The 13,045-nt window shown below is 39.6% G+C and overlaps 1 protein-coding gene across 1 annotated transcript in view; it reads left to right on the top strand.

The window, feature by feature from the left end:
- The first annotated feature begins 1,848 nt into the window (after nt 1–1,848).
- Nucleotides 1,849–13,045, top strand: part of LOC113976907 (potassium voltage-gated channel subfamily KQT member 1-like) — a 456,224-nt gene continuing 445,027 nt past the window's right edge. Inside the window, exon 1 of the mRNA XM_027702550.1 lies at nt 1,849–2,231. Within this exon, the coding sequence (XP_027558351.1) occupies nt 1,849–2,231 (383 nt within the window). The remainder of the gene's footprint in view (nt 2,232–13,045) is intronic.

Raw genomic sequence — 13,045 nt, 5'->3', positions numbered from 1 at the left:
AACTCTTCTCCCTGCACCTATCCAGGGAATCTGCTGTATGGAGCTGAGGCAGCAGCCAAGAGAAGGAATAGGACACGCAACAGGAGACAGTAGGTGCTGTTTGCCAGCTGGTTTCTGTGCTGTGTGTCTGTGGGATCCCTTGTTTTGATGAGCCAGGCTAGCAAAGGTGTTTCAGGTAGCTTTGTTTGCCCCTGCTGGGTTGCCAGCCTTTGCTACAAGCACTTGTCTAGGCAGCCTCAGCATCCTAAAGTGAACTTAATTCTCATTGGTACTTCTTATGTACCTGTTGTAGGTTGGCTTGGATGAAGGGTTTTGTGTTTTAATTTTAACGTTTGGCTCCTCCATCTTTTGTTTAAGAAAACTGATGGGGGAAAGGATGTATTTCTCTATCTGCTATAGGACTGTTGTAGAAATGTGAACTGATATTTGTCTTTCCATGACCAGTGTTAAGACATGGGCACAGTGTAACAAACCATGTTAAAATGTATAGATGTAAATATTTTGTGGAGTAACTTGAAGGGCTCTGTTCAGATGATGGTTCATGCAATACACATAAAGATCTTTAAGCAACAACAAAAAATAAGCTTCGTTTAAAAAAAAAGAGGTGAAGGCTGAAATTCTCTCTCTCTAAAATACTCTATTTTGCTGAAGCTAAAGTAACTCAAAATGTGGATGTGAGTCTTTTCTGACACAGAAGCAGTCAGCTGCAACACCTTAACATGTGGGATTTATATTGCAGATAACAGTACATTATAATATAACATTACAGACGTAATTTTGACATTAACATCAGCAGTGCATTGAAGTTAAAGTCACCTCTCATGATACTTTTAATATTCTCACCTTTTCATAATGTTTTCATATTTTCATTTTAGCTAGGCATTTCAAATGAGGAAGCTTTTCATGGTGATATGTCAGAAATAAGACAGTACAAAAGACAGCTGCTCTCAATCTCATGAAATTATTAATTAATTAATTAAAATACTAAATTAAATTTAAATACTCTGCTGAGTATTAGCAGCAACTTAAGTCTGCCATATGAAATGTATGTTGATCTAGAAAATCCTTATTGTGTATTCTGTTTTTTGTAAGTACTTGTTCAAGTGTAGCTGCAAACATTAAATGGCTTGAGGAAAATTGAGAATCAGGTCAGGAGTCCTTGATCTTTTTCTTTCTAGCAATAATAACCTCCTGATATCAGTTATCATTAATGGCATCATCCTTTTTACACTTGAGAAAAAATGTCCCAGAGTACCATGGACTGCAAGATCAGATCCCATGAGGTGACTGAAATAATTTATTCAAGTCCTAAAGACTTAAGGCCTCTTGAGGTGTAGGTGTTGAAGTTCAAACCTCAGTGTGTTTTGGGCAACAGCAAGTTCATGAATTCCAGGAGATTTTCACAGTTCCATCTCTAATCAGGACACTTTAAGAACTACTCAGCTTAAAATGATCTCATAGGATCAGGTCTCAAGACAGCTCTGCTGCTCTACGAGTGTTGCATTATTTAAATAGTTTTAATGTTCTTTCTTAATGTAACATTGAATCTTAATTTTCTTTCTTGCTTCCTCCAGAAGTCCCGACCTCTCTCCTTTTCCAGACACTCTTGTTACATCTGGTGTCTAGCACGTGTGGTCGTCTGATACATTTTTCTGATTTAATTTCAGAGGCTGTGAGTGACAGCAGGTGACAGGCTGACAGCTCACACTTGTGTCACAGCGAAGCTCTGTGATAACAGCACAAAGTCATCGGCTGCCGGAGAACACACTGGACAGGGAGGACATACAATACCTTCTTCATGATTTTAAATATTGATCAGAGTTAGCAATACCTGTGCATTGTTACAGGATGTCCTGTGATAGTGGAGAAACTGTTGGGTACCCCATGGACAACCGCTGTGGAGAGGAGCAAGGCTCCACTTTTCGGCTGAGCAGTCTGAATGGGAATAGGAAATCTGCGGCATTGCTGGAAGCCAGGGGGAACTTAAGCAGCATGCAGTATTCTTCTGTGGCCCTGGATCCAGAAACCTCCGTGAATAACGGCTCCAGGATTCCCCGGAAGCCCGAGGAAGGCACAAAGGCTGCAGCCTTGGCGGAAGGTGAGGCCAGCAGGGCCCGCACCGTGGAGTGTTTCCGTGGCCGCTATTTAACTAAAACCAGCACTCAGGGAGACGTCTACAACTTCCTGGAGAGGCCCAGTGGATGGAAGTGTTTTATCTATCATTTCGCTGTGTAAGTACCTGCGTTTTCACGTGGCCTTTGGCGTGAGAAAAATCTGAAACTGGCCGCTTCATCAGCCAGAAATCGGAGTGCTTGAGGTCCTGGGCTGAAAACCTGTTGCATGAGTAAGATGGAAAAGCCAGTTTCTCGTTGGATCAGCCACTGTATCCATTAACATTTCCAGAAGAGGGCTTCTTGTTCTTCAAAGGGTATTTGTTTTCAAATATGTACACTGTTTATTTGGTATTTCTGAGGGTTTAAGTCCTGTATGCTCATGGCAGTGTCTGTTGCTGCTTTACATTGTTGTCGCTTCAGACACTGGAGTTTCTATCATGAGATGGGGAGGATTCAGCTATGATCAGGTGCATCGTGCTCTCCTGAGTTTGTTTTGCTCCTGCTAAAATGCCCAAACAAGTATTTTGTTAGACAGACATGTGACCATAACATTACTAATTTGAACTGATTTATAGTAAGGAACATGTAATGAGTACAAATTTAGCAAAATGTTTTTAATTATACTGTGTATGTAGTACAAGCAAGGAGGAAATTAGGACTTCCATTTACCCTTGTAAAACAGTGGTTAACATATTAATACAGCTGTTACTGTTTTCTTTGAGTTGCTTATGGTATCTGTCAAGTTTAGCAAGGCCTCAATTACTGTTTTGAATGCTGCTTAACAGAATGATAATTTGTCATCTTAGCTGTAGAAAGGGTCCAATTGTGCTCTCACTGAGGCCAGAGGAAGTTTTACTGGCTGGAGTGAATGCAAACTGAGCCAAAAGGCCTTGCTTTTATTATAAAATTAGCGTATGTCCTAAAGAGATGCAGAGTGTTGAAATTATTCTGTTTGTCTCAGATGAACTTTTCTATGGCCTGACTTAATTTTGGAAAAAACATCAGTTACTGCAGTCAAGAAGTGCCCAAAGAAATATATGGTAATTATAAGGATGAATCCTAATGCTTCTATTTGGCATAAAATAGATAGTCTTATTAATACTTGCTTCCTTTCACCCCCTCAACATCATACAGGGATTTTTTTTTAAAAGGATTTTTTGATTCATTAAATTTCACCAAGTAAAAGGATAGGGCCTCTTTTAAGGACTATGCTTAAAGTATATAATAATTCTTAAGGATTAAAAAGATGTAATTTGTGTAGATTTTAATATGCAAATAGCCATGATTTAAGCCTATTTGAGATTAGAATTTACTAATCTTGCTAAAATGCATTTGTTTCATCATCTATGTTGCTTTTATCTCTGACTTAAAGGTTGACCTTTAATATGCACTTTATATTCTGCAATGGGCATTAAAATAAAACAAAATACAAAATTCTATACACCCTCTCCACACTAGAAAATTGGAGAAAATATTGGTTTTACCAACACAAAGGTTTGGTTTTTTTTGAGCAAGAATTACTAACTTAAATGAAGGAATATGTAATTTGACTGCTTTTAAAAGTTTGGGGGGTTTTTTGGGTTTTTTTGAGGTTGCTTGAAAGGAAACATTTGAGACATAGTTTTTGGCAAGAATTTTGTCCTAAGGATATTTGTCCTAATAATTATCCCAATAACTACACGGTGTGCTCATCTATATAACAAGTTTCTGTTTTGGAAAGAACATGCTTTACAACATTAAATATTATTAAAGTGAAACATTGTTAAAGAAATAAATGACTAGTCTAAAATACAATAAATTTTATAATGAGAACAACCTGTGACTAATTTTTAAAAGGTTTCCCATGTTATACATGTGCGTTTGGGGTAACTTATGTACAGTTGATCTGATGATTATGACTATTTTTGTAACAAATCCAAACTTTCAAGCTGGTATTTGTGTAGCCTGGAGGAGCTGGATGTGCACTGTAAGAGCCTTCAGGTATTGGAGATCACATGTATTAAAGCTCAGCTATTTGCCATATGGCCCTTTTTTCTGGTCCAGAAAAAGAAGCCTGTGCCTGCCTTTCTAAACTCAGCTATGTACTTGCTTAGAAATCACGTCCAAATGTCAAGGTATTAGGGTATAACCCTCATATTTTATCTCTTAAATGAAAAATACAGTATGTGTGATAATGAAGGTTCTTGGCAAATCTACACATTTAAATAATTTGGTTGCAAATGGAGTCTTATTTATGTGATGAATTTGTTTCTGAAACATTTATACATTTAATTACTACTGGAATGGCTCCATTGTAGGCTAGAATATTGTGTTCATTGGGCTAAATACATGTGAACAGAGTGGTGAGGGGTGAAATCAGACAGTTTTCATAATAAGAAGACTATTGCCCCTTTAGACACCAGGCAGCAGTGATCATAAACCAAAACCAGAATCCAGTGTAGGTCCTCAAAGTGCTAGAGTGGCAGTGCAACATTTCCCACCACAGTTCCAAGTCTTTGTGGGTCACCTTGGCCATAGTAAAGGGTGGATGAGAGAGTCCAGCTCTTCCATGTGGTGAAACACGGGCAGAGAAGAACCTGGGACCGAGACAGAGAAGGCTAGATTGGTTTGTTATAGAAGCTGAGACTGGTGCCAGTGATGCTGAAACTGGAGGAAAAGCAATACAAGAGCAGTCTAGCTCAAGGACAAAGAGAACCTGATTTAAGCAGGAAGGATGAAGGAAAAAGGACCAGCAGGTTTTGGAGATCAGAAGGCTGGATACGGGCCGAAAGAGTTGGAAGTGTGGGACAGCTGAAAATGGTCAAGAAGCTCAGAGAGCCACTGGGGGGAAGAAGGGGCAGGAGATGACAGCTGGAAGCTAGGGAAAAGAGGGAGCGTGGAATTTGCGATGGGACAAGGAACCTTTCACCCATAGGCAACTGGTTTGAATCTTGTCCAAGTCAATAGTGAAGAAGTGGTAATGACTGTGGGGAGATACAAAAGGAGCTGTTGGTCTCTGTCCAGTTCCTAGCAAATGGATGTCAGCATCACTGCTGGAGTTAGCACAGCTGGAAGGGTTCCTGGCAGGCCCCACAGAAACCACAGGCTGGTTGAAAAGGGAGGCAAGTCGAAGTCAAGAGGGAGGCCCATGGGAGGGACCCTTAGATTGCATTCTCAGGCCTGCCATTTTCCTGCTGTATAACACTGTGGAAGTTTAAGGGAGAACTTGCAGCTGTTCCAGGTTACTTCATGCTGGTTTGGCCACCTCTTAAATAAGTGTTAGACCTTGCACTCATTTAAAAGTTAGACGAGCCTTTATATCCCATGATTTCCTACGGGATGAGGTGAGCTGATCTAGCAGCTCATTGCTAACAAACCACCTCCAGTTCTGCTCCCCTCATCCACCTTCACCATTCAGCTTGCTCCTGCCACCTCTGATTGTCCTTGGTTATACTTGGAGAGCCAGTTCAACTTGCTACACCAGCAGGAACATAGGCCAACATGGGAAAAAGTGGATGGTCTTCTGTCAGGTTAGTAATACACATCCAGCACCTTGAAGAACTGTCTACTATTGTTCTCTTAGTGCTCCTAAGTGGATCGTAATCACCTGTTGAATTTCACATAAAATTGTACCTAGTAATTGCAAAGTAACATTGCAAATCATCTGCAAGTGCTGCAGACCACCTGGTTTGATTGAAAAACATTTCCTAAATGTAGAATTTGCCTAGCAACAAAGTCTGCTCTCCAGGCTGGCTCGTGGCTTACAGGGAAACAACTCCTCCAAATGGTGACTCAGAGGGACTCATGGCTATTGCTCTGGATCATTCCTGGGGGGTGCTGCCTGTCTCTCTGTCGATTGTGTGGCAAAGACAGGGAGTGTGTCTTCCCTAGAGTGTGGTTTGACAAGAGCTGACATCATAGTTTACCAACATCAAAAGGGCCAGGTTCACTTTCTCACCTTCTCTTCTGGACGTGCATTTCTCCTGCAGAACATGTGCTGCTTCTGGCACTCCCTGTAGCCCTCCTAAGCTTAGTCACCTTGCTGTAATGGGAGAAATGGAGCTCAGCAAGAAAGTGAGTGGCTTTTGATATCTTAGGGAGTTGTGGCATGTCAGCAAGTGGTCTGATGGTGCTGCAACCAGTACTAACCAGTTGACCAAGACTGGAATGGAATGAGAGTAAGTTCTAACCAGTTGGCCAAGACTGCAAAAACTTCTGTCTCTTTTTTTATTTTTTTTTTTTTTTGCCACCAGAGGACTGTGGTATTGCCTCTGTTTTATATGAAAACATGCTCTAAGCTTATTTTGTTACCCTTTTCCTCCTTCAGACTGACTCCCATGGCTTCTTCAAAGAGAACATGCACACACATGTACATGTTCCTGGCACCGTGTTGAAAAGGACTCAACTAAGGAATTACTGTGGAATAATTCAGAGTGCACAATCCTTACAAAAATGTGAACAACATCAATAATGTCACTGACTTAAAACTTTGGAAGGAAAGTACGAAAGATCAAAAACATGTTTATAAAATAGGGGCTGGCCAGCTAAGGGTTTTTTCCTTTATAAAAGTTCCTGTGTACCAGAGCCTGTGTCACCATGAGTAATGCAAAAAAAAAAAAAAAAAAAAAAAAAGAGAATTCAGATTATTTGGACAAATTAGAAATTACAAGTTTTTTCCATATTATTGTTTCTCTTCAAACTTTGCTCTCTCAGGTTTTTTTACCTCCTCCAACTTCATGTAAGAAATGCTGTAGTCTTGTTCTGTAAATCCAGTTGAAGGAGTTAAGAGCCACCATTCTGGCTGATATTCCATTTTTGTTTGGCATGCAACTGCTGCTGATGTAAAGAACATTAAAAGGCAAGAAATGTAAGGATCTGGTCCTTCCTTTTAATGACTGTGAGGCACTTGCCTGCATATATTTTGATTCTTTGAGTGTGACAGCTCTCATTTAGTGAACTAAATATACATAGCAAGTAAGTCAGCATAGTGTTCTCCAGCTCCTGTTTTTATCTGTAAATGGAGCCTATAACCCATTATTTATAACTGTTTATCTCAAAGGGACTGTCAAATTCCCATTTCTGTCCTTTCCACAATTATCTCTAGAATGCAAGCAGATATTTTGCTTTTTCCAATGATGTGACTGTAATATGACCAACACAAGCAACAACTAAAGTTCAGAGTAATTATAAGCATATGGCTGCTTTCGAGATTCTGGCTTTGACCTTGATGTCACAGCTTAGTTCTGAACATGGTGTGCTTTCATAAGATAGGGCCTTTAATTCTTCTTATTCTTCTTCTTCTTCTTATTATTATTATTATTACTGGGCTCAGGGTGCTCCTTGCCAGCATAACAGTTACTTATTTGGACATTTTATGCAGAAATTGAACTGACAAGGTTTTCAGTTTAGAACTAGAGGAGCTGCTTTTCATCCGTGAAAAAGCTACTGAGAGGTACTAAGCAGATGCCTCATCTATGATGATAAACTTCAGGTACCAAAAGATGAGCAGTATTAAAGGGAAGAAACTCAAGAACTGTTTATTTTAGTAAAGTGGACTGTTCTTACTGCTTGGGGTTGCATGTTTAACTGGATGATATGGTAGAATGGCTTAAGCTGCTAATGGAGGTGCAACTAATAATAAAGAGAATTGTCTTTAGGATTCTCTAAAGTTTCAGGATTTGGCTGTTCTAAAAATACATGGGGACAGTTATTAATTCTTAACCTCTCTTCCTAAGGAAATGAGGTTTCTTCAACCACACTGTCTAAACATGTCTGTCTGAAAGTGCCTTACCAAAAACTTTTGAGCCAGTTGGCAAGTTTCAGCTAATATTGACAGAGGATGAGACAAGTCAGAGATACCACATTTCTTCACATTTGGTTAAAATAGACATTTGTATAGAGGAGAGATAAATTATTAACCCCTCAAAGCTTCACTTTGAGCTTAATTAGATTGTTTGGCACTGAAGAGTCTTTTCAGGAGAGAGATGTTAGAAAAGTTCCTAAGGAAGAACTTTGATCTGAGTGTACTTTGCATTGGGCACAGAGTAGCCTAACCACAGCGCACAAAGCCACAGCATACGTAAGGTTTATTTCCAGTTTTTGAAGTTATTGATGACTTTTTCCATCATTTTTGTAAGAAATTCCATCCATCTTATTCTAAAAGCTCAGTTTGGTAATAATCTGAGCAATGAATATGCATTAATGTCTGTCCCCACAGGCTAATGCTGTTTCTATAGTGAAATCATTTGTTTCTGTAGTGAAAACAAATACTATAGTCTGACATTGATATGGTGCTATTGATGGAATTTGGTTATGCTTTTGTGGGAGAAAACTCTGTTCTTGCAGAAACCATCAGAATAAGATATTCCATGGTGTTAACATTACAATTGCTCATTAACTTGTGGACTCCACATGGTACCAAATTCAAGAAGAAAAGTGTTTCAAGTGTCTTCATGGTAGTTGAGCTGGCATTAACTTAGTGAATATATTTGCAGAGCATCATTATATGCATTTATTCTTTCCCTTTTTTGATACTGAGCCTAAGAAACATTAATTAATATGACTACTACAAAGAGGTTGGTGTTGCTTTGTAAATGGTGGTGGTAACTTCCTGTCCCTGTGGAGATGTGTCACAGATCATGTGCCTAAACCTGCTGACTCTTTTGTCTTCCAGTCAAGGTTGGTGATAAATGTATCAGAATCATGAACACTGATGCTATGATGATGAAATGCTTCTGTCACTGTTTAAAGAAGTGATTACATGTCTTCTAGAAAGTCTTAGATACAGAATCAAAATGGAAGTTCTATTCCTGTAACCAGGGAGGGAGAGGACATCCAGGCATTCTGGTAACAAGACATAGGACATAAGAGCAAAGAAGAGAAACACAGAAGGACAGATGTTAGTGGAAGGTAGAGGCACTCAGGGGAATCAAGGAGCTTAAATCCTAGGAAAGGCAGGGCACTGACTAAAAGGTTTCTGTGAGATCAGTGCTCCTGGTGTAATGGATGCACGAATGCAATTTGTCAGTTCTGGACTACTGCCAGCTAAACTCCTTGAAAAATCAAAATCCAAATCTTAGTGCTCTTTAAGGAACAGCAAACAAGTTAGGCTGTTAACTGTTTTGAAAATGTGAAGTTGCCATTGCTAATAGGGACTGTGGATGTTTTACAAGTAACATAACAACTTTGATCAGTTGATTCAGAAAGGTGGTTTGAAGCAGGAGACCTTTTTGTGTGATGTGTGGCTCGTGCTGTGATTTGAACAGCGTTGGGATTAGCTATTGATTCAAACCAGTTTGTGATGATTTATATATACACACAGGTGAATGTGTTTGTAAATTAAATTTTAAATTCTCTAGTGTTTTAGAAATATTGGCTGGTTACTTCTGCTGGGAGCCAGCTGGGTAAATCCATGTTGCAAACAATGGGGCTATTGGGCATTTCTGGATGCAACCTAAAATGAGAGGAAGAAAAAACTGAAACCAGATACCCTCAGCATATCTATGTGAAAGGTGGGATTTTCCTTTGGTCGAGGGCTTCAAACCTCTGAAAATATTTTATTCTGAGGCAAAAAAAGTAAGTTGGATATGCCCAAACTCTCTGCCAGGCAGGCTCCCTGTTAGCAGAGTCCAGAGCTAGGCAAGTTTCCAGTAAAACCTGTCTGGTCTCCTTCTCCCGTTCTGCTGAAACCAACACATTCCCAGACTGCTTTCTAATTTTAACATATTTGTATTTTCAGCAGAAAAATTGCTCCCTTACCAAAATTTCCAACCAACTCTAATTTGTGTATGATCACTTATGGATAAGCGCAAAGACTTTTCAAAAAACATCAAGCCCCAGGAGCCTGGAAATAGATTTATGGGAGAACTGAGGGACATCAAAACTTGCCCACAAAGGCACACGGACAACCTTCTCTTTATGACTTAGTCAGAATCTCCTTTGGATAACAAAAATATGTAAGGACCTGGAGTGAGGTTTTACTTGGACTAGCAGGAATGTTTTCTAGAAGGACATGGCTATTCAACATAAGACAGTATAGCCCCATTTAGAAGAAAGTGTAGTGCTCCCTGCACTCAGGAACGAGAATGTCTTGCACTTTTATAGTAGGAAAAATGGAAATGCTCTCCTTAATTTTCCTGCCACAAAATGACCAGTTAAAATAAAAAGCTGGAGCCTCTCAAAGAACTTTCTGTTGGCTGAATTCATTTATTCTCCCTAACAACAGGCTGACTTATAGCTCTTGGTCTCCTCTGGACAACTCTGTAGTCTGTCATCAAGAAAAAAGTTGAAGCTGCAATGGGTGTAGTTGCATAGATTTACTTGGACATATTGGCTTCAATTCAATTTTTTTCTCTTGTAATTTAAGTCCAGCTGAAGCAATGGGATTTTTTTTCTGTCCTACTGTGTCAGTAGACCAGAGTATTTTGGCCTCACATCACAGCACCGCAGAATGGTTTGGGTTGGAAGGGACCTTAAAGATCATCTCGTTCCAACCCCCTGCCGTGGGCAGGGACACCTTCCACTAGACCAGGTTGCTCAAGTCTTCTGGAGCAGACAGCAGGTAGATAATTTGTTTTATCCTAAGAAATTTGAAAGATAGGGTTTCCTACAAACCGTTTGCAATTATCTGGCTGAAGAGCTTTCATATGGTGAAGTGAGTCACAGTAGCTCAGTTTCAAGGAAGGAATAGCAGGTAAAAGATGTGTCTGGTTGTGTTAAATTCACCAGCGACCCATGATCAAGGCGTCTGAATACTACAGAGCATAAGTTTTAATAGCTTTTTGATAATTTTAGTTGATTTTTCTCTCATTATAGAACTCATATTTTTCTGTTTGTTTTTTTTCTCTAAACACAAGTGAGCACAGTCAATGAAGTTTGGTAAGCCCAGGCAGCCACAAAGCTACTATTTTGTACTTGGTTGCCACAGATTATCTCTCTGCCTGTGAATTTAAGTTTGCCCCCTCCTCACCCATCCCTTTTTTTGTTGTCCAAGAGGTAATTCCCACAAGAATCTCTTATATAAACACTTGAAGTACATTTATCTGCAGGAGACAAACACAAAAACCCACATGCCCAGTCTTTGCTAGAAATGGCATTATTTGCTGCAAAACTTAAAAAAAACCAAACCACCAAACTTAAAAAGAGGAATTATGAATTATGAAGTTCGCCTTTAAGAACTTTCATTAGGTTTGTCTTCCATGGAAAATGAGATTGTTACAGCATGACCTTGAAAAGGTTCACCCTTGATAAAGTACTTGACATCATTTTGCTCTCAGTGTTGGTAGTTAACCTACTAGTTCCCAGTGTAGGCTTCAGTAAAGAGTGCTTGTGGTCCATAAATCTCTTAAACATAATTTGTCCCTGGCTACCATGACAACATGTTTGCTGTTGCAGTAGCTACTCTCCAGAAGGAAGCAAAGTTTAGGAAGACCAGGACACACAGAAACACTCATTTGTAACCTCTAACCCTGGCTGATCAACAGTCCAGTGCAACAGAACTGCCTACCCGAGGCTGTTAACACATGAAACAGTTTTAAGGATGATGGTCTAAAAACATTGATGAAAAAGCAGTTATATTTTTGTGTTTACATGAGGCTTAAGGAACTTAGGAGAAATCAAGAAATATTAAAATTTAGTTTACCTCAGCAAGATGTTTCTCGGGAAAGCCTGACACTTCATGTTCTGTAAGTGTGAACTGTGTTACGTGAGAATCTGAAACCAAATGAGAGATTCTCAGATAATCCTCTTACCTCTGAGAAATAAATTTTTTTTATTATTATTTTTTAAATAGGGCATGAGGAGGAGTCTGCAAATAGGTGTTTGGTAATAAGTTTCTGTCTTCAGAAAAGTAAAAAAAAAAAAAGGAAAAGAAATTCAGGTGTTTTGAGAGGAAATACTTCTCTATTTTTAGCAGCTGTATGGTAGAAAAGAAAAACAGTATTTGCTGAAGTAACAGCTCAAACTGTGATTTAACATCCTTAAGAATCACAGACTCAAAGAGGGCAAAATACTGGAAAGTAGCACCTCTGTTTTTTTTAGGATAAGAAAGAGTAGACTAACTCTACTAGTTGGTAATTATTTATGTCTCTGCCTTATCAGCTTCTTCCCTTTAGGAACTGAACAGCTGCCAACAGGAGAAACTGTTCCCTGTTGGTGTAAATAACTACTTGCAAGCAAGTAAACAATCACAACCTGTTTTCACGCCCTTGCAGCACAGAGAACTGCCCTTTGCAGGAGAGAGTGTGGATAACAGGGGGAAAACAAGAAAGCCAGACTGGCAGCTGGCGGGGAAGGGGAAATTGCCACATGACGAGGACGAGCTTTAAATACTTTCACCCCAAGCCAGCAATACTAAACACACCCCCATCCGCTTGTCCTACCTGTAGGTATCCCACAAATCTGATCAGAAATATTTAGGGAGGCCCAGGACCTGATTGTCACTTGTTAGCACTGGTAGACTTTGCTGTTGCATTTAGGAGGGACAGCTTGTTTCTCAAACCAAAACTGAAGTGAGACCTTAAGACAAACTGAGTGCTATTGATCCTTGTGGGTCCCTTCTAACTCAGCATATTCTGTGATTTAGTGGTGAGTCCTGCTGAAGGTTTGCATGTTGTACCACGTACTCAGCTATTGTTCTGCTCTTTACAGGGAATTTGGCCCTCACCCAAGGTTTTTTTCCTCAGTATGTTTAAAAAGGTCATTGGTTAGAGCTATGTTTAGCATTCCAGAGGCTGTTGGGAGCAATCCACAAGGAGGTTTTCTGATTGCCTGAGAGGCAAGAGAGCCATAGCTTATTGGATTCTGCAGATCAGTTGGCAATTAATTAAGCTGTTTATCTTTGAGGTTAGACTTGTCAAAACTAACCTGCGTTCTGGTGCGTGGCTCGGTGACAGTGTCTGTAGCCTTGAAAAAGATATGGAGGTGGTGTGATTTAAAGGTATCAGAGGGAAAAA

Source organism: Neopelma chrysocephalum, unplaced genomic scaffold (assembly GCF_003984885.1).
Source record: "Neopelma chrysocephalum unplaced genomic scaffold, ASM398488v2 Primary Assembly neopelma1_188, whole genome shotgun sequence".
Classification (NCBI taxonomy): domain Eukaryota; kingdom Metazoa; phylum Chordata; class Aves; order Passeriformes; family Pipridae; genus Neopelma; species Neopelma chrysocephalum.
The sequence above is the reverse complement of the archived record's forward strand: the minus strand, read 5'-3'. Positions and strand labels throughout refer to the sequence as shown.